Source organism: Chironomus tepperi, unplaced genomic scaffold (assembly GCF_022539635.2).
Source record: "Chironomus tepperi strain 1889 unplaced genomic scaffold, CSIRO-AGI_Ctep_v1 contig_445, whole genome shotgun sequence".
In the NCBI taxonomy this organism is placed as follows: domain Eukaryota; kingdom Metazoa; phylum Arthropoda; class Insecta; order Diptera; family Chironomidae; genus Chironomus; species Chironomus tepperi.
The window spans coordinates 2,939,881-2,961,710 of record NW_027226567.1 but is presented as its reverse complement, the minus strand read 5'-3'; the positions used below and the strand labels follow the sequence as shown (position 1 = coordinate 2,961,710).

General features: G+C 32.1%; 1 protein-coding gene and 1 long non-coding RNA gene across 3 annotated transcripts in view; one reads left to right on the top strand and one right to left on the bottom strand.

Moving 5' to 3' along the window:
- Nucleotides 1-16,022, top strand: part of LOC139098432 (uncharacterized) — a 36,950-nt gene extending 20,928 nt beyond the window's left edge. Inside the window, exons 2-3 of the long non-coding RNA XR_011545199.1 lie at nucleotides 14,718-14,802; nucleotides 15,665-16,022. This is a non-coding gene — a long non-coding RNA (uncharacterized lncRNA). The remainder of the gene's footprint in view (nucleotides 1-14,717; nucleotides 14,803-15,664) is intronic.
- LOC139098431 (uncharacterized) lies at nucleotides 1,451-21,146 on the bottom strand. 2 transcript variants are annotated; one of them, XM_070650633.1, is made up of 7 exons: nucleotides 20,770-21,146; nucleotides 8,730-9,034; nucleotides 6,473-6,560; nucleotides 6,138-6,223; nucleotides 5,416-5,523; nucleotides 5,074-5,133; nucleotides 1,451-3,443 (listed from the first exon to the last, which is right to left on the bottom strand). In XM_070650633.1, exons 2-7 carry the CDS (start codon nucleotides 8,832-8,834, stop codon nucleotides 3,354-3,356), a joined length of 537 nt encoding a protein of 178 aa, XP_070506734.1. In that variant the 5' UTR covers nucleotides 8,835-9,034; nucleotides 20,770-21,146; the 3' UTR covers nucleotides 1,451-3,353. The 2 variants fall into 2 exon arrangements, with proteins under 2 accessions (XP_070506734.1, XP_070506735.1); XM_070650634.1 differs by having other exon boundaries at nucleotides 6,138-6,154.
- Between the last annotated feature and the right edge of the window lie 684 nt (nucleotides 21,147-21,830).

Here is a 21,830-nt window from a genome sequence, read left to right as displayed (position 1 = left end):
CAGTAGCTGATGACAACAGAAATGACATTCGACGAAATGAATGTTATAGATTATTGGCATAAAATTGAATCACTGATTGAATCCAACATCATACGTTACAGTTACGAGTCAAAGAAAACGTTATGAACATCCAGCACTGATTTAATAACAAAAATAAATTCACAGAATATTGAAGGTGAAATGTGCTCTATGACACATAATCGATTACGTTGTTACTTACATGATCTTTATTTGATTTCCATCGTTGTGATTCATGTGTGGCAGGGATACGTAAAATGTGTGTGTGTTCTTGTGGATGTAAAATGCACAATCACATTTACTCTCTTTTTTATGTATCCTAGTGAGGTAAGCAGTCTTCCTTATTTCTTCTGTAAATGCGATTAATGTATAGCCATGAGCTAAAAGCGTTTGGAAAATTGAATTTCTATCGATCTACTTTCAGTGCTTTGATGATGTGGATTTGACTTACTTCTTTTTTTGTATAAGTAATTTTTTGATGTATGGGAAATTGAGTTTATGGATGGTGAAGTGAAGAGATTGGAGGGTTTGATTTTAAAGGAAGATAAAGTAAGGTAGTGATTTGAGGTCCATACCAGTGGTGGGGAAGCTTTTTTGTAGCCTGGGAAATAGCTGCGCAATTTCTCTCTGATTGACACACACTAAGATGTTGCCACCATGTCGACGAGGTGGCAGTCTGACTTAGAATCAAATGGCAGCCAAATAGAAAAAATTTGGTTGTTTTCACCAAATGGCTGTTAATCGAGTCTAAGTATGCTGTCACTTCGTCATCGCCATGGTAGCATTCCGATATAGGCCGACCGGGTGCCAAACCAGATTTGAACATGATACATCAGGGACATTCCAATGGATTGTGATGCCGAAATTGAGGGGGTTATATCCTATAATAGGTTAAGTTTTTTATACCAACCACTCTTCAACCCTTGCGACACGACAAAATGAGATTTTTCCAAGATTTTCCATGATACACCAAGGCACCGTAGCTCAATGGCTGTCCACCTCTAGTCAATATGTTTTTTAAATTCAAAGTCAGAGGCTGAAACCAAATTGACTTCGAACTTCCAATTCTTGTCTTTAAACTAGAGCTCGAAGTCGCTTCGAAGTTTATATCGAAGTCAAGTAGACTAAAGTCAAGTTTTGTATACAGAATCCGTGTTGCCTTCAAGCTCTGCTTTAAAAATTAACAAAATATTCAATAAATGAAAGCCAATTTCAATATTTTTGTGTATTTAAATATTTTGTTTTTGTTTTTATTTATTATAACTTTATTGTTTAATTTTTTTTTTTATTTTATATCAACATTTCAATATTTAATCTTTAATCTGCTTAACAATTGTTTGAATAAGTATCAATTTATTCTTTTTATTTCAACTGTAAATTAGCTCAATAATCGGTTTTTTTTTTCAACTTTTTATTAACTTACTCCCTGAAAAATCTAACAACATTATCGTCAGCATCATTTAAATTAAAGTTAAATATTTAACTGAACTGAAAATTGCTAATTGAAAATATTTGTAAATTTTGTGTACTGAACATAAAATATCAATTAATTATCAACATTTCTTGAGGGTTTTGATTTAATGGAATAATAATGTTAATTGAATATGCATCTCTGACACAAAATTTTTGCCATCCACAAAATGCAAACTTTGTAAATGCATTTACATTCATTTTCCATTTTTATGGATGAATCGTTCAATTTCTCTTTTGAGATTGAAAGTGCTGTTGCAATTCCTTTATTGACGATCTTTTTCTGCATCGTAAGCAAAAATGCAAATGGAAATCATTTGAACTTTGCTGCATGCAATTATAATTCAGCATTTTTTCTGATTCATTTCGAGCACATTTTCTATGATGGAATGATTGTGTAATCGATTGGTTTTCGGGCTAGTGATTGAGAGAGTTTTGAAGGGTAAGAAAATGGTGAATTTTTGTAAAATAAATTGAGTTTGAGGAAACTTGAAGAATTTGAAAAATTTCATTGAATTTAAACTTTTTACTGAATTTGTTCGAATTCCCGAGCGACACAAGTTATTCATCATAACCAAGTGGCTTCCATGTGACATTTAAGTAGCAATTTCCAAGCTAAATACCATAAAAATTGTCCTTTAAAATCCATGTGCCCGCCATCTGCCTGCCATAGAAAAGCTTGTGTCGATTGGAATATGCAATTGATTTGTTCTTGTTATGTACAGCGAAAAAGCGGCAATGGTCAAGTGGTTAGAGCGTCGGACTACAGTTATAACGACCCTGGTTCAACCCCAGGGAAAGTCTAGTTGGACATTTTCCATAAGAATCTCTTATCAAAACAGTAAATCCAATGAAAGACAGTTTACAAATAATCTAAAAATAGACAAATAAAAAAATAGACAAGTGTGACACTGGCATGGTCTTGGATTTAATTCGAATTCAACATCAAGTTAGAGTCACGTCTGGAACCGGATTTATGATTGATTAACCGATTTGTGCTTATTGAGGTTAGTGTGGGGGTTTGTTTTTGTGAAAATTCAAATTTCGAATGATTTTCGAATTTTTCGAACTTAAATTTTCAACGTTCCAAGAGTAAAGAAGCAATTTTGAAGGATAAATTGCCGCCGATAAAGAATTCGAGTGAACAAAAACCCGCTAGAAGTAGTCAGTGGTTTGTTAATGTCTAGTTCTAATTATGATGTCTAGTTTTAGTTCTTCACTAGGGGTTATGCTTGATTGGCAGTTTTTTTGATCAAGAACACTGCAATTTACTGTTCATCATAAGTCCTTAACATTGAGAAACTACAGCTAGGTTCAAGAACTTCATAAAATAAAGTCAGACTTCATAATTGACCAAAATCTCTCAGAATTCACAAACAACATCATTGAAAATGTGCTTCATAACTGCATAATTCCATTCATATTCCACAAAACCAAATTTGCATCAAAAAAGAAAGAAAAATTTACATAAATTGATTCCATAAGCTCCCGTTGAACACAAAAAAAAACTGCATAATAAGTTGACAATAAAAAAAACAACAAAATTAAGCTCATTTCAAATATTGTTTATGTCACACAGATGCAACAGCTTCAATAAATGTCTCACTATGTCTTCTTTTTACCCGAATTTTTCTCATTTCATGTCTCTCACCATCCGAATAATCCTCATTATCAGTCGTGTCATTAACATCGTCATCATCATCATCATCATCCTCATTATCCGATAATGGTGGTAGTCGTTTACGACAGCAACTGTCACCGTCAATCAAATAACTTTCATTTTTATTTGCATCAATATTAAGAATCTCATTATCTTCATCGCAATACGAATACGTTGTTGATGTTTTCGTATCGTACGAGCTATGTCAAAGTTCAATAATTGTCTCATTCAATTTCCACGAAATGCCGGAACGTAGCATGTGATAAAATTTCATAACAACCCATATCACTAGGGTCTATAACAGCAATGAGATGCGGGTTTTTGATGTTCGTAAAATTTAAGTACGATAAGAAGATAGAAAAAAACGAGATAAGGAAGAAAATTAGAGTTGTAGGGCAGAACATATCGATATTCACGTCATAACAATTTTTTTATGTTCAAGGACTGTAATCGTTAGGCGTAAATGCGTAGTATTTTTGTGTTGTTTTTGTAATTTTTGTGTGTAAGTGTGAATTGGCATCTTGGGGACAATTTTCGATAATTCAATTTTAGGATTTTTTTCGGATGTTGTGAAATTCTATTTCAATGTTTCTGGTCTATTTTTAAGGTTTTTAAATTTTCAACGGTTTTCTAAAATTTGAATTTGGTCTATTTATATTTTTTTTTTCTAATTTAACGGTTTTTTGAAATTTAAATTCGTTCTTTTTTGAAAATTTTTGAAATTTGAAGTATATTTCTGGTCGTTAAAATTCAAATTTTTAAAAAATGTTGAAAAAAATAAACTTTTTCGAATTCCTGAAAACCGATAGTCAAATTTTGAAAATGTTCGTCTTCATTTTTGATTCTATTTACGGAAGTTTGAATTCAAATTTTTGAAATCCGTTTAAGAAAAAAAAAACTTTTTTTTGAATTTTTGAAAACCGTTAATCTAAATTTTGAAGATTTTTAATCCCATTTGAACTTTTTCAACCGAAACCGTCAAGCAAGAACACATTCGAGTACCCAAAAAGCTTCAAAATTAGCTTTAATCCTAATTCCATCGACCCAATCATGAAAATCAATATCAAAATCCATTAAATTCATTAAATTGTTAAGAAAATGTCCACTCCATATGGTTCCAAATCTTTTTTTTTTCTCGACACATTCCCAAAATACAACAAAAAATCGATTTAAGAGCAATCCCAAACATTATCAAAACAGAAATTTGCAATAATCTTAGGTAACCGTCATTTGACGATAAAAATTTCACAAAAAAAAAAGATTCTTAAATTCCAATGGGATTAATTTTTATTTATTATTTATATTTTAATGGAAATAAGTGAGGGAATTTGCGGGAAATGACAAGGAAAATGTGTCGAGGACGTTTAAAAATGGATAAGAAGATAAAAATTTAGAGATAAGCTTCTGTCTTTTTTTAGAAACGGGAAAGTTTTCCTGTTTTGTGTTTTTTTTTTCAGGAACAAGAATGAAAAATGTTTTTAAGCTTTAAACACTGCTGAATTTTGCTGATTCAATAGCATAAATTGCGAAGAAAAGAGTGAATATCTCTAAAGAATTACAATCTATTGAACATGTTTGAACATAAATTGTATTGTGTGAATAAATATGAGGGAGAATACCGAGCAGCAATGTTGAAAGATTTGCAAGTTTTTTTGGAAAATTTGTCAAAAATTCAACAGAATTTCAAGTTTTTGTGATAAAAAATTAAAAATTTTGTTGATATAGAACATTTATTTTCAAATATATTTTAACCGTTAATTTTTCAAATATTTTGTGACCGTTATTTTCCAACTTCTGAAAAACACGGTTAAATGGCAAAAATTCGACAATTCTTCATGATTCTTGACATATTTCCAACTTGTTGCAACTTTAATTTCCTCCAACCATCGATACTCGGGTTCCTTATTTTCATTTTTATATCTTACATTCAATATAAGTCTTATGAGGAAAGCCATTAGCTCTCGTTTGGCAAAAACGTCAAAATGCTGTAACGAAATATGAATAAATGAAAAATTTTCAGAATTGAAAAGAAACGTTCATTGTAATAAAAATTAATGGACATTGTTATTCTTCCGTCCGTCCATAGAACTAGTGGTAATGATTATAAAAAATAAGAGTAACAATAAATAGTTTTATGACACTCGAATATCCGTAAAGTGATGAGAATTAACTTTTCTTATTTTTTTATATGCTTTTTTCGTCGTATTTATATGTCCTGACATTAGACATTTTAACATTCACTCAAGCATGAATGCGCATTTCATTACCCCAAATATTTGATCCTTTAGCACGTTTGCGTACACAAGACCTAACGCTTCAAATGACATGAATGTTAACATTCCAATTACAAATGGCACCACAAGACCAGCATTCTCCTGTGAATGAATGAATGAAAAAAAGAATAAGAATAGAGAAAAAAGTTTCATTAAAATATTCATTTAATGCGATGTTAAAAAAAAGGTTTTTTATGAAATGTCACGGATTTGTTGATGTCTAGAGCGCATACTTGGAGCTATTCGAGTCACTTGTTTGTTAGATTGCTGGATTGAATGATGAACAATGCTATTTAACTCTAATTTATTGAATTTTCACTTGTTTTGCACTTTTTACTAAATAAACTCTAAAATGTGGTTTGATAACTTGAAGTTTGCTGTCAAATTACGTGAAGTTGGCGGTCAAGTTACATGAAGTTGGCGCAAAATGATGCAAAGTTAGCTTCATGATGCAAAACAGTTTCAATTTACAACAAAATTGATAAATTTACATTATTAGACTTGAATTTTGGTAGATTCACGTTTAAATTAGTTATAAATCAAAGTTAAAGACATACTTTAGGATGCTGTCTTATGCTATCACTTACAATTCAACAAACAACCACAATATCCAACAATAATAACCCAAATCGACCAACAAATCTTCATATTCTTCACAAAAACACGCTAAACACAGTTACACAAAGAAAGAAAAGCTTAAATAAGCTCGGACTTACAGTATATGTGCCAATTGCTAACAACACGCTTAGCACCATCATGGAAAATTGTGTAAAGATGATTGCATAATAAGCAATTTGCACTCCTGCCCCAGACGAATGTAGAATATGTACATAATACATAAAAAGCAGTAAAGATGTGTTTTTTTTTACACCATCAGCATCAACATTTTCATATGGATGTTGGAACAGCATGTATATAAGTATAGGGAAGATAAAAAAGAGTCGATAAGGAAAAAAAATGAAATTGAGATCATCAAGAAATTAGTTTTAGGGAATGTTTGACATGAAAGGAATTAAAAGATCCAACAAATGTCAAAATAAGGAATACTTACCGTAATAAACATCGCCAAAGCTTTGAAATTTCTTCATGTTAACACTGATTTGCCATGAATACAGAAGCACAACAAGTATCGAAATGTTCTGTAAAAATAAGAAGAAATGATGACATTTTTTAGAAATCTTTTGAGTTAGGTACTTTTCATGAGATGCTGAGAGATTTTTTTTTGTGCTGTATAACAAGGCAATTTACGGATTCTGTGAAATTTATCGAAGCAGAGTTGTTGGGTGGGGATTTTTTTTTAATGTTGAAAGGTGAGATTTTTTTGAGAAATGAGATATTTATTTCTCATGACACTTGGTGATGGAAATAACACAATTATCTCGTTTTGTTAAGCATTTGTTTGTGGGATTTTCTGAGAATATTTCTGATTTTGTTGTGTAAAAATACCATTTTGGAGTGTCTCCTTGATGGGTCTTTTAAAAAATTGACGTTTATTAGGATTTTGAGCTTGTTTTGATCCAGAAATGCCCAAATTTTCAGAATTGGAAGTTGATTCATATATTTTAGGTTTCCCGATATCTGGACCAAGATCAGAAGTTTTCGGATGATGTTACTGGGAAGCTTACGGATGTTATATGGAAAGAGTGACTTAAGTTGACTCGATTTCGTATGAAATTCGGCTATTTAGTAGCTATCTGGCTTGACGGATCTGTCTCTACGTCATTTGATGTTTTCAACATGGTGACGGAGCGGTACTCTAGTGACTACATCGAGCCTTTTGGATCCTAATCTCAAAATTCTCATAAAAATTTCTATTATTCCTAACATACAATAAGAATACTCACTTAAATGAGTATATTCAGTCAATAGAGTTAAGCATGTTCAATTTTCCAACCATATTCATGAACCTGCTTCTTTTCTGTTCAGGTATGCATTTCACATCACCAAAAATCCCCTTATCTCTCCATGATACTCCACATCATAACCCAACAAACCCCAAAAAACTAACAAAAAACATTTTCCTCCCATAACAGCAATGTCGTACATTAGCTTTTCATACATATCATATCATAACCAAGCAATAATTGAGAAAGCACATAAAATATTTCAATCAAAAAAGAATTTTTATCACTTATATTTTTAGCACATTGAGAAATATTTTTAAATTGAATAGCGTCATTTTCTCATGAGAAAGCACATATGTGAGCATTTCCGGTTCTATTCACGTCATATATTCCTTATTCTCGCTCCCAAAACAGATTTATTAAGCATGATGTGTATCATGAAAGTATGAATGGTATTGAATTTTTGATGGGAAAAAATTCGAGTGTGCCTAGATAGCTTTTACTTGTGTTAGGACTGCTTTTCGGAAGGAAATTAAATTTAAAATCGAAATCCTTCATTATTGGACATAAGGAGATGCTGAATGCCCAATAATAATGAATCGAAGAATTAGTTCTAATTTTGAAAATGTACGAGTGCAATTTTCACTAATTATTACAATATCTATTCCAGATTGTTCCAAAAAGTAAGGTAACTTTAGATATTCCTAGTAAAATTAATCTCAGAAGCCAGTTCTTTGGTATACACCTATCTCTTCATTAATACTTGTTGCATATTCTAGGACAGTAGTTGGGCAGTGGTCGGTAACCTTTTATTTTGAAGACACATCTTAGTGATAAGCCTTGATCCAAGCTATACATGGCAACTCCAAAAATTATACTAGTTTGCCTCGGCACATAGGTTGACCACCACTGCTCTAGGGTTTACCTGAATGTTGGAGGCAAGTTCGACGCAGGTGTAGGTGTAACTGTAGAGAAGGTGAACTTTGGCTATGGATAATTGTATTTTAAAACCGGTCCCAGGCGCCTATTGCTTGATATACTTAGATTGTGCACCCTATTACCATTCGCATTCCATTGGATTTGCTACTAATAAAAAATTCTAAGAAAATCTCAATCACCCCAAAATTAGAACAAACTAAACTAAAATTAACAGCAATAAAGTACAAAATAAAGTCCTGATAATACTGCTCACTTCCTTTTTAAAATCACCCATTCCTCTGATTTTAACATCATCAACCTTAATGTTGACAGGTCAACAAGAATCTACTTGTTGTCGAAGACTTATTATGATAGGTCGGTATACATAAAAGGTAAAGGAAACATCCAACAACTATCCCTTCCGCAATAACCTTTTTTGTTTGGAATGTGATACATTCTGTTCATATAGGGGAGGGTAACCATTATTTGTACTTGGCATACAATTTGGTGCATTGTTGAAAATAAATTGAATTACTTTATACTCACCAATGAATAAATTGCACTTATTAGAGTCCAACTCTTAACTGTAAAAGTTCTCGTACATTTGCTTTTTCCTTTTGGACTATAATAATGATACACTGTTGATTTCATTTCACTCCTTTTTTATTTCATTAAGGATGTTGTGTTTTTTTATTTTATTTTATGTTCCTTAACACGATTTTTATGTAATTTACAGAGTTTTCTCAAGCACGTTCATGCTGTACACCATCATGTATTACTTTTTTTTTTTTTTTTGAACGTTAAAAAAACTTTTTACTTCCTTTTTTTCTTTTTCAAAGTTTTGGTTGTATCTGTACACAGACAAAAAAAGAGCAAAATAAAGGAGGAAAAATAAATTATTTCAAATGAAAAGAAAAAGGAAAAATTTTTTGAGGTTAATTGCAGTGGAAATTATTTTTTTTCTTCTTTTTTTCCTTTTGAATAATTTCACATAAATCTTGAAGGCTCAACATGCCTTAATTCATTCACTTCATCTTCGTTTTCTTTGTTCTTATGTTTGGAGCAGTGGTGGGCAACATAAGAGTGTTGCGGTACACTTGTATCAGGGACGTATTCAGAGTGGGAGGAGTTTGAGGTCAACCCACCATTTTCGGAATAATTCTTCATTTTGCAAGGGTTTTTAAGAGACAACTTTTAACCTTTGACAACCCTAACTGGTATAAAACGAAGTTATAGGAATGAAGGAACCAGAGGCTTGTTGTGTGAGTAACGATGCAATGATGCTAATTGTGGAATTAGAAACTGTCAGAAGTTATCCAAAGACAGATCTAGCTTTCGACGAACTCTAAATGCGGCGATGGGCCCTCGTGTGCTGCCCATGTAAGTAAGTAAGTGATCAGAGGCTTAACAGCAAGAGGGGTCTCCTCATTTCTGGAACAAAATACTGATAATTTACTTGGGATATTCATGATGAAAATCCGAAAAACAGTTTAAATGTTTACACTCCATCCAAAAAAAAATTCAAACCCCAAACTCTATACAAAATTCTAGTTGACTTCAAACTCTTCCCAAAACCAACCCCGGCCCGCTTAATAAAGAAAAAACTTCTGACTAAACATCTGGCCTTAACATAGGTTTTGATTACCACCACTGGTTTAGAATAAAAATTTTTAAGGGAAATTTAGCATCTGTAGACATTCGATGTTCTTTTCTTGTGAAGGTGTAAAATTTTTCTTTCTCTCTCTCTTTTTTGGTGATTTATTGGAGTTTGTCATGTTAATATTTCAGAGTTTACACAAGATTGTGAAGGGGTAATTAGCGTAGAAAGTGTGAAAAGAAAATTAATAATTTTGATTTAAATGGAGGCGCATTTTACTTCCAACTTGAGCTTAATTCGATTTGATTTAGTATCCTGAGCAGCACAATGTAGTCAATAGGACATCGCCACATCAAATCAGAGCTATTCAGAAGTCTATTCAAAATTTAGTGTACAATCGAGTCGGCTTCAGTCTCCTCGTTCATACAAACTCTGGTTCGACTTGGAACAATGCATCAAAGCGTTGACAGCAAGACGTGAAAATGCTATGACGGCAACAAGACGGCTGATTTAGGTTCATATTCTAAAAATTGGCATCAGGCTTGTGTGTCATTAACCGCGGGCCACATTGAATGAGATTTGGCCTCATGCTAGAGTCAAGTTGGTCTAGGGTCAGCTTTTCGGTCATTTCTACCTCGTTTGTTTTTCGGAAAAACTTAAAATCCAACCACTTTAATCAAAAAACCCAAAAACTGCTCTTTATTCTTCGAATTTCTTCTTATAACAACAGCAAGCTACAAAGAATTTTTAAGTCTGCAATTTTCCCATTTCATTTCCTCATTCAACATTAATGAGTAAACTTAAGTTGAAATTCACCATGTGCAGCCACTTTCACTCACACTTACGACATCCTTGTTCTTTTCAAGGTTCTTGTGCTTATATGAATTTCACTACCAATAATCTATTGTTTAAATATTTCCCCAAGTATATTATTTTCTCATTTCTTATCGATTTCGAATGACATGGCAAAAAAAGAAATTCTTTTTCTGTTGAAATATAGCTCCAACAATACTGAACAAAGAGAAGAAAAAAAAGGAGGTCAAAGATCCCAACAATTCATGTTTTCCGTTTCCATTGAGTTTATCGAATATTTTTTCCGTACCTTTTTTTTTCTCTTTTTGGCGATGAAAAATTTAATATTTTTCTATCATCAGTTCCTTTGTTTTTGTAAACAATTTTTTCATGTCATGTGCTTCTCATCTGGCACTGAGAATATGTGAGACAGCAAAGACATAAAAAGTTATTGCCAGTTATATTCGAATTTTTCGGCAATAAAAGGCATTTGATATGAAAAATTGGTGAATCAATCATGCAGACCAAAACCAAATCGAAACGTGAACACAGAAACAAATAGAGCCCGACAGGCGCAAGGTTATTCGTTGCTAAGTGACTGTCACGTGTCGTTCAAATGGTTGCCATGTGGAGTCCAAGTGGCTGTCATATGGCGTCAATGTGGCTGTCAAACGGTGTCCATGTGACTGTCATATGATGTCAAACTTGTTGTCATATAGTGTCAATTTGGCTGTCATATAGTGTCCACGTGGCTGTCATATTTAATCCACATGGCTGTCATATGGTGTCAATAAGGCTGTCATGTGGTGTCTGAGTGGCGTCCAAGTGGTTGCCATGTGGCAAATTTCGTCTTAATTGCCACTTGGATATTACTGCCATGAAAAGCTTGTGTCGCTCGGAAAGCAATAGAACCAAAAAAAAAAAGTACTAATAATATTGAGATAGCACATCAATATAAATTCCATATGGAATAATTTGTCATGCCTTTGTAAATACTTTTTTTTCGGTAGAATAATAAATTGTGCTATTCAAATATTTATGATGACTTTCTAAGCTTATTAAGTTTGATCGAAAAATTTTCTTCTTTTGATGTGGTTAGTTAGGGATTTGTCAGAATATTTTAGTGGGATTATTTAAATTTGGGTTATTAGAATTTTTGCTTTTGATATTGAAATTTTTTTAGGCAGGATTCAAAAAATATTGAATAATTTTAAGGATATTAAATATTTATAATTGGGGATTTTGGGGTTGAAATTATAGGAATGGTTAGAATTTTTGGTTATAATGTTTGGAATTTGGATTGGGACTGGATTGATCACTTGCTTCGAAAAGACCATGAAGAGATAACTCTACAAACTGGTTTCTGGAATCCGCCGGGTAGGAACGTATTCAGAGGGAAGGGGTTAATGGTGGTCTCCCTTCTTTTCAATTTACTAAGATTTGCCTGCCGTTGGGTTGACAAAATCCTGGTAGAAATAGTGCTCTTGATCAGAGCTCGAAGTCGAATTGAATTTTATATGGAATCGGGTTCGCTTGAGTCGCTTTTTGAATACAAAATCGGAGTCGATTCTAAGTTCAGTCCTTAAAAAACTTCAATTAAAGAAAGAATCGGCTCAAAAGGAAAACAACTGTACGAATAAGCTTGCAACTTCCACTACCAATCGCATTGGATTCTAAAGTTTGTTAATTCTGTGTTTATATTCTGTTTAAAAATAAGAATAAATTCTCCAATCCAGTTTCTGAAGCAGTTCATATTATCAAGCATGAAAACCATAAAAACAGCTCCCAAGCCACAAAACCTCTAAATTTCTGCATTAAATCTTCTTCCCTACAGCACAAAAAACCAACAAAAATAAACAAAGCGAAATAAAAAATCCAGAAATTCTTCACAAAGAGAAAAAAAAATGTTTTTTATCCACAAAATGGAATGAATGCTTTGTATAAGCCATGATATATATCATTATTGTTCCACAGATTCTATTACATTATAGGGATGTGAATTGAATTGAAAGGATGAAGCAATTTTAAGATATTGCTGAGCATTCTTCTGAATTTCATAAGAAAACTTCAAAATTATTTGTTTATAAATCACTCAAATTTGATGTCATTTATTTAAGAAGCTTTGGCAGAGCTTGAGGTCGACTAGGTTTGATGGTATGATTTCTGATAGCTTGTTCCAATTTGTATTTTTGATGAGGTCGACTAGGATTTTGTATGAAAAGTCGACTCATGTCGACTTGACTTCATATGAAAATTGAGTCTACTTCGAGCTCTCAGTTTTGCCATGAAGGTTATTAAGCAGTAACTCATCATCCCTAGCAAGCAAATAGACCACTTTTAGGTTCCTAAGTAGTATGTCTGTACCATGAAAGCATGCTCCTTGTCTGTTAGGGCATTTATCATTTTTCAAACTAGTCCAAACTTTTTAGAGGCAGAGCTCGAAGTTGACATCCATTTTATATGGATTCAAGTTGACTTTAATCGACATTCCCATAAAAAAGTCGACTTCAAGCTCTGATTTGAACAAAAAATCAATTCAAAAATTGCTAGTGACCTTAAAAAAAAGGTCTTTAAATCCTCCTTGATGCCCCACTGCCTCTAATCCTTACACATTTCTCATGAGGACATGCTTCTTCATTCTCATGCATTTCAATAAGGAAGCTTATATCAAACGAAAAAGAATCACAGAAAATTCCAATTTACGTATGATTTGTATATTTTTTATGTATTTCAAATATTTCATTCAACTGAAGTGCTCTCGTGCCTACTCATTTAATATTACAAACATCTACGTCTACATAACATATTGAGCCTTACTTTATGTAAAAAAATCTTTCTTCTTCTTATTCAGCATCTTGTAAATCATTTTTTGTAAATTATTAAGGCAAAGAACAAAAGAAATTGAGGAGGATGATGGGAAGGGACGAGGAGGTAAATGGAGATGAATGAAACAAAATCCCAATAATGATCTTCCTTTTTTATTCTACTCAATACCCTTACATGCTCTCTTTTTTTCCTTTCTATTTACATTTTTTTTGTATTTTTTCATGTCTTACAATGAAAGCTTAAAGGAAACTGTTTTTATGTATATGCACAACTGAACTGGTTTTTCTCTGCCTTTCAATATTTTAAGGCTCATGTAGAAAATTTGATGTTGATGATTATGATGTGCAGGAATATGAGTGATTTTTAAAGATTGAAATGATGAAAACGTCTTTTGGTTGGTAGGTAGACGTATTTGATTATGATTCTGGGGAAAATGAGTTATGGCTTAATAATTTAGTTTGTTTTGAGTTAGTTGGGAAGGTTTGAATGGGTTTGTATGGATTTTATGAGTTCTAAGATATAGTGAGATAGTTTTAAGTTTGAAAATTATGGATTCCTTGACAATAAGACAGACAGAACCAAAATTCAACTAGATTTTCCATTGGACAGAACCCGGGTGATTATGATGATTGGTGGACATTCCAATGACTACAGTAAGTCAAACTTGGAAAGCATACTGCATAAAAATGGCCGAACATTCGGCACCAAATGAACGTAATTCAGACTCCAGCCCAGGTTCGATTAAATCCGACCTCAGGCAAAAGTTTAGTCGACCTGGAGCTGGATTTTCAGCTATTTCTAAGTGGTGTGTCTTCAGGGAAAACAACCATTCAATAATTTTGGATGTACCGACGATATTAAAAGCAAACTTGCCGTATTCAAAGATATTTTACGTCACAACACTCAATTTCTGAACCTGGCTTTAAATGACTTTTCTAAAAACAGTCCAAAATTCAATGTCGACTAGGATTGTGTATGAAAAAGTTAGCTCGGCTCGGATTTCATACAAAAAACTCGACTCGACAATTCCATACATAAAATCGGAATTGATTTCCATTTCTTTGAAGACCCAAAACAGACCACCAGCTTCATTTTATTACCAATATCTTGTCAATCTTAAGCATATAAAGTAGAACTTATTTTATACATATCTTATAAGCTATTTAGTCATGAATCTTTTCCATAATTTCGTTTGACATGATACATCCTGCCCTCCAGAAATCCAAAATCCATCTTCAGACAACATAAAATGTAAAATATTATGTAAAAAAATCATATAAAAAAAAATTTAATTTTTATTCCACAAAACGGACGAACAGCAGACAACAACAACAAAACCCGTCCCGTCCTTTGAGAACATGCCCTTAAAAAATGAACAGAGAAGGAAGTAAAAAGAATGAAAATGTAAGTAAATATTTTATGTATGCCAATGCATGAAATTTTTATTTTACGGGTCGACAAATGAGAAGCTCATGATTTAAGGATCAAGTAAAATATTTAACCAGTGTGTGCCGTGATTATATTTACTCATGATATTTTCTTTTATAAGATACGACTTTTTTTTTGTTGTAGGAAAGTAAACAGAATTTTTGATGATACGCAAGTGATACTTGAACTTGTCTTCGTACTCTAATTTAATTGAAATTGCGAGGAAAATGGGTCGTCAAAAAGAACAAAAAAAAAAGTCGTGACATTTGTGACTGAAAACACATAAGATAGGCATCATAAGATATGACACGCACATACGATCCTTAGATGCTTTATTTGTGAAAGAAAATTTCAATAAGAAGAAGAAATTTATTTGTTTGCCATGAAAGGAAACGTCTTTTTATATGAATTTAGACACATTCAATTTCTATAGAAACGATTATGAGTTATGAGTGTATTTGGTAGTCATGAAGAGTTCGTGGGTAAATAGGAAGATACGCGTACTGTTTCATAAAATAAATAACAAAAAATAAATAAGAAATTTTTTTGTTTTTATTGAAATAAATACTGCAGGATATGCGGAAGTAAAGGAATTGTGGTTTAATGTGGGATAAATGGTTTTTTAAAACAAAAAAAAATTTGGAACTGGAATGATGATGATTTGTTGCAGATGCGTGGGAATAAAAGGTTAAAGACTTTAGCTTTTGTGGATTTTTTTAAAATTGTTGTTCATTGCTTTAAATTTAATTATTTACAACATAATAATCAGTTAGTTGAAGTGGCTTGGTAGCGAAATGATTAAATCAAGGTTAAATACTCCGATTCTTAATTATTTCAGCATAGCCCAGTGATTATGGGTTCGAAACTCGGCATGTGAAAGTTTTCTCGTGTTCTTTTTCAAATCATATTTAATTGGAATGAGGTTCACAGCATCCTTTTGAAGGTTACATGCAGAAATGTCATCAAAGAAGTGATTCCGAATCCCATAAATTTGTAGCTCTAGTTTTAAGCGAGAGATCTTGCGAATCGATACTCGTTAAACTCATTAAGTACAAAATAAGAGAAATGTCAAAGGAAATATCATTTGTCGCGACAAAACACAAGCTAATTGCAGCTCCAGATGATCCTTGAATCAAAACAGTGATTAATGAATGCTTAACGTGCAAACAGAGAATTTTTTCAAACCAGATGACGTAGCTAGCCACAGAGACAAATTAAGGATTTTTTGTAGTAACCTTTGCTTGATAAAGGAACATGATTACGTAAACGCAGGAATAAATGACTAAGTTATGATAATAATCATAATAACTTCCTATACTATAACTAGTATTTCAACTGTTAATATCTAATTCCACAGCTCATCTCAAGCACAAAAGAGTAAAGAATATTACCATAGACACAAAAAATGTACAATATTACTTTAAAGATTTCAAAGAATTACCAACAAAAATCCACAGGCTTGCTCGTGCCAAAACACCACAAGAATGTCAACCGAACAAATGTTTCTCTTCTGCGAAATTTGAAGTCATTAATTCTCGGTAATTTTCCATTCATTGCCGGGAGAAATTGAAAAAAAAAAATTCTTTCATCATTTCCTCAGAGGTTATTGGCAAATTCATGGCTTGAATCAACATGACTTACTTTATAGAGAAATTTTTGTACATTTTATTGACATTTTCATGCACAGTTTTTCATAAATTTGTATAAACAGACATTAACTTTGATGAATGTTAAACAAAATATTTTTTTTATACTTCACCTTCATAGTCAACAAGCTGTACACAGCCATTTCAGACTCAATGTTGTGACACGATGTGGATAATCTGCCGTGTAAGCGGAAGCTTTTACATAATTTTCAATAATTTTTGACATTAAAAATTCAACAACAAAAAAGGATGGAAGTTTGAGCTTCTCTTTAAAGTCACTGCCAACAAGCTCTTTAAGGCTGTTCTTAAAACCACAAACATTCGAAAATTAATACCAGCAGTAATTTGTAAAGGATAGTTATTACAGTGAAATGAGATATGACTTAATCTCTTCTAAGCTTAAAGTCTTAATGACTTATTTGTATACAGATTTCCATCATTAATAATACACAAGCGGAAGATGTGTATGATATTATATCATGTCTATCGCAGTCTATCTTAATGGCCTTGTATTGAATGTGAGATTCTAAGAATAAGAAATATCTTAAAGATTCGTCTGTCTTGCCTTGCTGTGAGTAAAGCTTTTGAGAAATTTCTTTTTATTTGTTTATTGAGGTTTTATGTTTGGTTTAATAAGATTAAGCAAATTTAAAGTAAAATGTTTGAAGAAAATTTGAAAGGAATGTTGAAAGGAATTTCAAATTTCGAAAGATTTTGGCATTTTAATTTTCTAAGAATTTCAATATTTGAAATTTAGACACAAATATTAAGTTTGAAGTTTAATTTTTCAATTTGAACAAAATTTGTTAGATTTAAAAATTCAAATTTTGTTAAATTTTAAAGATTTAAATTTTTAACAAATTTCATCAAATTTCAAAAATTCAAATTTTCAGCAAATCTTATTAAATTTCGAAAATTTAAATTTTTGATGAATTTTATTAAATTTAAAAGAATTAAAATATTTTACAAAATTTTGTAATTTTAATTTTAAAAAGAAATTTAAAATTTGAAGTTTAACAAAATTCATTCAAAATTAATGATTTTGAAATGTTTAAGTTCTTAAAAATTTTCAAAAATTCAAAATTTTTCAAGAATCTCCATAGTTCAATTGACAATTTTATCCCAGGAAATTGAAATTCTAAATCTAAACTAACTTAAATTTGAAAATACTGCATTATAAATTTTAATAATGAACAACAATTTTTCCATTATCATCCTATTTCCTTTATCTCACTCTTTTTAATCAAATGCTTCAAAAGTTTCCATACTCATTATTTTGCAAACATCAAAAAACTTTTACGAATTGACACAAATGCTGACAATTGTACTGAGAACATCAAATGTATCTAGAGCAAAGAACTGCCACCCTACATATATTATTTTACAAAGCAATGGAAATACAAAGAGTTTTACAAATTGCTGCTTCAAAGGATTTTCACTGCTTTGTTGTGTAGTCAAGCTGCATATTGGTGTTGCATCAATTAATTGCTGCATTGTTTCTTTTTAGAACAATTAACTATGTGCGTACAGTTGCTGACGATGGAAAGGCATTTCATATAACATAAATTTGTAAATTCATCGATTTTTTAGTGTTTCTGTTCAAATTTCTTCATTTACTTTGAGTCCGAATTCAAAGTCGATTTGACTTGATGTAAAATTTGATTATTTCTATACAAAATTCGACTCTGAGCACTGCTTTGTGTTACATAGAACATAGTGTAAAATGTTGATGTTCATAGAAATGAATTCAAAATTGCAGCAAAAAATCAAATTTACAAAAATATCTGATCAAATTGGATTGAATCTAGTAATTGACAAATCTTTAGCATACCGCAGCTGCAAAACGTGTTTGCAAGGGAATCGCTATGATGCCGTTTAGACGAGAAGTTGCCCTGATGGCACCCCGATGGCAAATTCCGACCAATTTGACGGATCAGCAAATTGTTCCGCACAGAATCCTCCCTAAATAGTCAATTTCCATGTCAAAAATGCTTAGTCAAAAATTATTCACAGCAGAAATTGGATGAATTTACATCGTAAAAGCCCATTCAATCTTGTTGCTGATTCTTCAAGAGATAATTGACAAACTTTTATTTTACTTCCATTTTATGCATGAAATTTTTTCAAGTTCTCTCAAAATGTAATTTTCTGGATGCATATCAGAGCTATAATTTACATTATAAACGAAATTTTTCTGTGAAAATAGCAGAAATTTCACTATAAAATTGACTCAAGTGCTGCTTAAACTCTTGCCATGTTGTCTGACTCTTACAGAATGACACGTGTGCTTTAAGTTGACAAAAGTACCATCGACAAGCACACGAGTAAATAATCCCAAAAATAGCAAGGATAAGTACATTAAAAAATTTCAAAAAAGGCACTCAATGCTTTAAAAAATTCAAGAATCATTCGTCAAGCTTTTCGGTAAATCGTTGGTAAATTGTTGGTATTAAAATTGAACTAAAACCGCCTCAAAAAGCTCAAAATGGGTGGATAATTAATGATAAAAAATGTAAATGCTTTGTGGCTGCCCAACACAATCCTAAACATGTGTCGAAAAAATGTTAAAAATGTAAAAAAGCCATGAAGATGAAGAAAAACAAGCTTTTTAGAGAAACTCAAGCTGCGAAAAAATATCGCTATCGGAATTTAAGGAATTTCTGCAACTTGAGGAAGCTGTGAACATTAATTTTCGTTCCTTTCCTCCCCCACGTTGAGCTATTTTTAATTAGGTTATCACAATTTTTTTAGCTCTGTTTTCCTTTCTTCTTGTTGCTGCTTGGGTATTGATACTTTTTCATTTCCGGCTCCTTTTTCTTGCTCCTTTGTTCATTATTATGAAAACTAACAGTGTGACAAGATTTATTATGTGAAATGGAACTGGGAACAAGTGGACGTAAATATTTTTTTAAGGTTAATTTAATGAATTGCTTTTGTGGAAAATGTGATTTAATTGGGAGATAAGTGCTTGATGTAGATATTTTCAGGGATGCAGACAGGATTTAATTTTAGAATTTTAAAAAAATTGGCTTTTTATTTGATTTAATTAACTGTGTTCAAAGGACGCACTTCTTGAGTGGCCAAAAATACCTTAGATCAAGTCATCAACTGGATATTATCTTGCCATCAACTAGTTATAACTTATTTTTGTCCATTCAAGCAAGTATCTACAACTTAAGCATCAAAAATCATTAACCAAAATATTAAGTTTGTATGATTTGTCGCTTTAGGTATGTAGCAGTAAACAAGTAGAACATTGCTGTTCAAACTTTTTTGAGCCACGACACACTTTGGTTACAGAAATTTTTTCGCGGCACACCATTAAATTAGAATGAGATTCTAACGTTAGTCCACAAAACTAAGATTCGGCCAAGAATCGCAGAAATGTATTTTTCGACTGAAACTCAAAGTTCGTCCAAGACTGCAGACCTGAAGTTTTTGACGCTTCAATTAATCTTTTTGAGTAAACATTTTAATGTTTTAGAAAAAAGCAGTAGAAAAGTAATGCGGGAATGTCAATTAGATGTCCAAACAGAGAATCTGTACAAGCTTTGTAATGTGACCTGTAACAGAGTCAGATGGAAGTCCTTTTGTAATAACCTAGGCTTCAAGTCGGAGCATGTTTCCAGTAAGTAAGTAAGTAAAAAAGCAAACTTCTTTGAAATTTTCAATTATTTGCGGCAGATCTGAACTTAATCTACCGCAAAAAACTGTGTCACGGAACACAGTTTAGACACCACTGCTCTAAAATATCAGCAAAATGCGGCACCACTTCGCCATCGAGCCAACATTTCAACATGTCCCGAGCGACACAAATCGAGAAATGAAAGCGTGTAAAAACTTTAGACATATGGCAGGCAAATGGAAGAGGCTTCTGTTTCGTGTAAATAAAAGAGGTTTAGCGGAGCTCTTAAAACTTCGTGACAAAATCTTCTTATTTTGATTACCGATAGGATTAATACTCATTAAACTTCCAAATTCTCTTAAACTTCAACCCTTTTTAATCCAAAAATATCACAAGTCCATATTATATTTTCCACGAATTCATTTAAGTCAGCCTAATCCTAAACAGAAAGACAAACATATTTTCTCAAAAAAGAAACAAAAACCGGAAATGAATGAAGCGAAAAAGAGGGATAAATAATCAACATAAGCTTAAAGTAAAAAGCCTTATCCTTTCACTGTCACTCCATAATGCTTCATATTAATTTATGTATTTTCACACTTTCTAATCCACAAAGTGAAAATAGACAGGAAAAAATAGAATAAAAATAATATTTTCGTGTTATGAACATACCGAACAAGATGTTTCTATATTTTGTGTACAGCAATTTGCCATTTTCACTTAACTATACGATAATAATGTTACTGGATTAGCATGGAACTTTTAATCATTAATAAACATATTAATTCAATTATCGGTTTGTTTCTCATTTTTCATGATTTTTTTCTTTTCTTTTCCTTCTCACTATTTCTATTGACAGGAAATAATGACGGCAATAAACAAAATTTATTTCGTATGCAGCCACGTCCCTCACTGATTTATTTTCGTTCGTTTTTCTTGATTAGACAAATACACACAAAATTTATTTTTATTTTACGCGCGAACTTTTATTTTTCTCTCAGTTGAGGGAAAATTTCGATTTGAATGAAAAGTTGTGTGTCTTGCACCGACCGACGTTGTTTATCAACTGAACTGTTGAAGAATGAAGGTTTTTTTGGATGGAAGTGAGAGTTTTTGGAAATTTCCATTGTGGAAATTAGAAAATGCTTCTCAAAAGAGAGTGAAAAGTTTGTGAATTTCCATGAACATTTTGTTGTGTTGTGGAGTGTTTTGGATTGAGAAATTGTTGCTTTTTGGACTGCATTTTAATGCTGGTTTAGGCTGATCATATGCTTTGGATTTTTGGATAGTTTTACAGGGTTTAAAATCGACTTGAATTTTATATGAAGTTGAGTCAATTTTTCAGTACAATTCTGAACAGCACAAGTTGGTTAATAGATCATATTCGGGCACAAAGCTGGCATGCTTAGTGAATTCAAACCGAATTCAGAGCTCAAAATCGACTCGATACTTATAAAGAGTCTAATCGACTTCGAATCTGGCACTAAGACAGAGTGACAGCGGCCTGGTGTAGGACTTTGGATCAATTATCCGGTTCATGCTATTTAGGTGCCATTCTTTTTCCTTTTGGCCTATAACATGTCATCATCTACTCTCAAGCCTCTATTTAAGAGCCATATGGATGTCATATGGAACCGCTTTCTTTTGATGTTAATAACTGAACTTTAGTGAAGCCGTGAAAACTCCATCGAGGAGCCTTCTTAATTTGTCTCTCTCAAAATTTTAGATTTTGA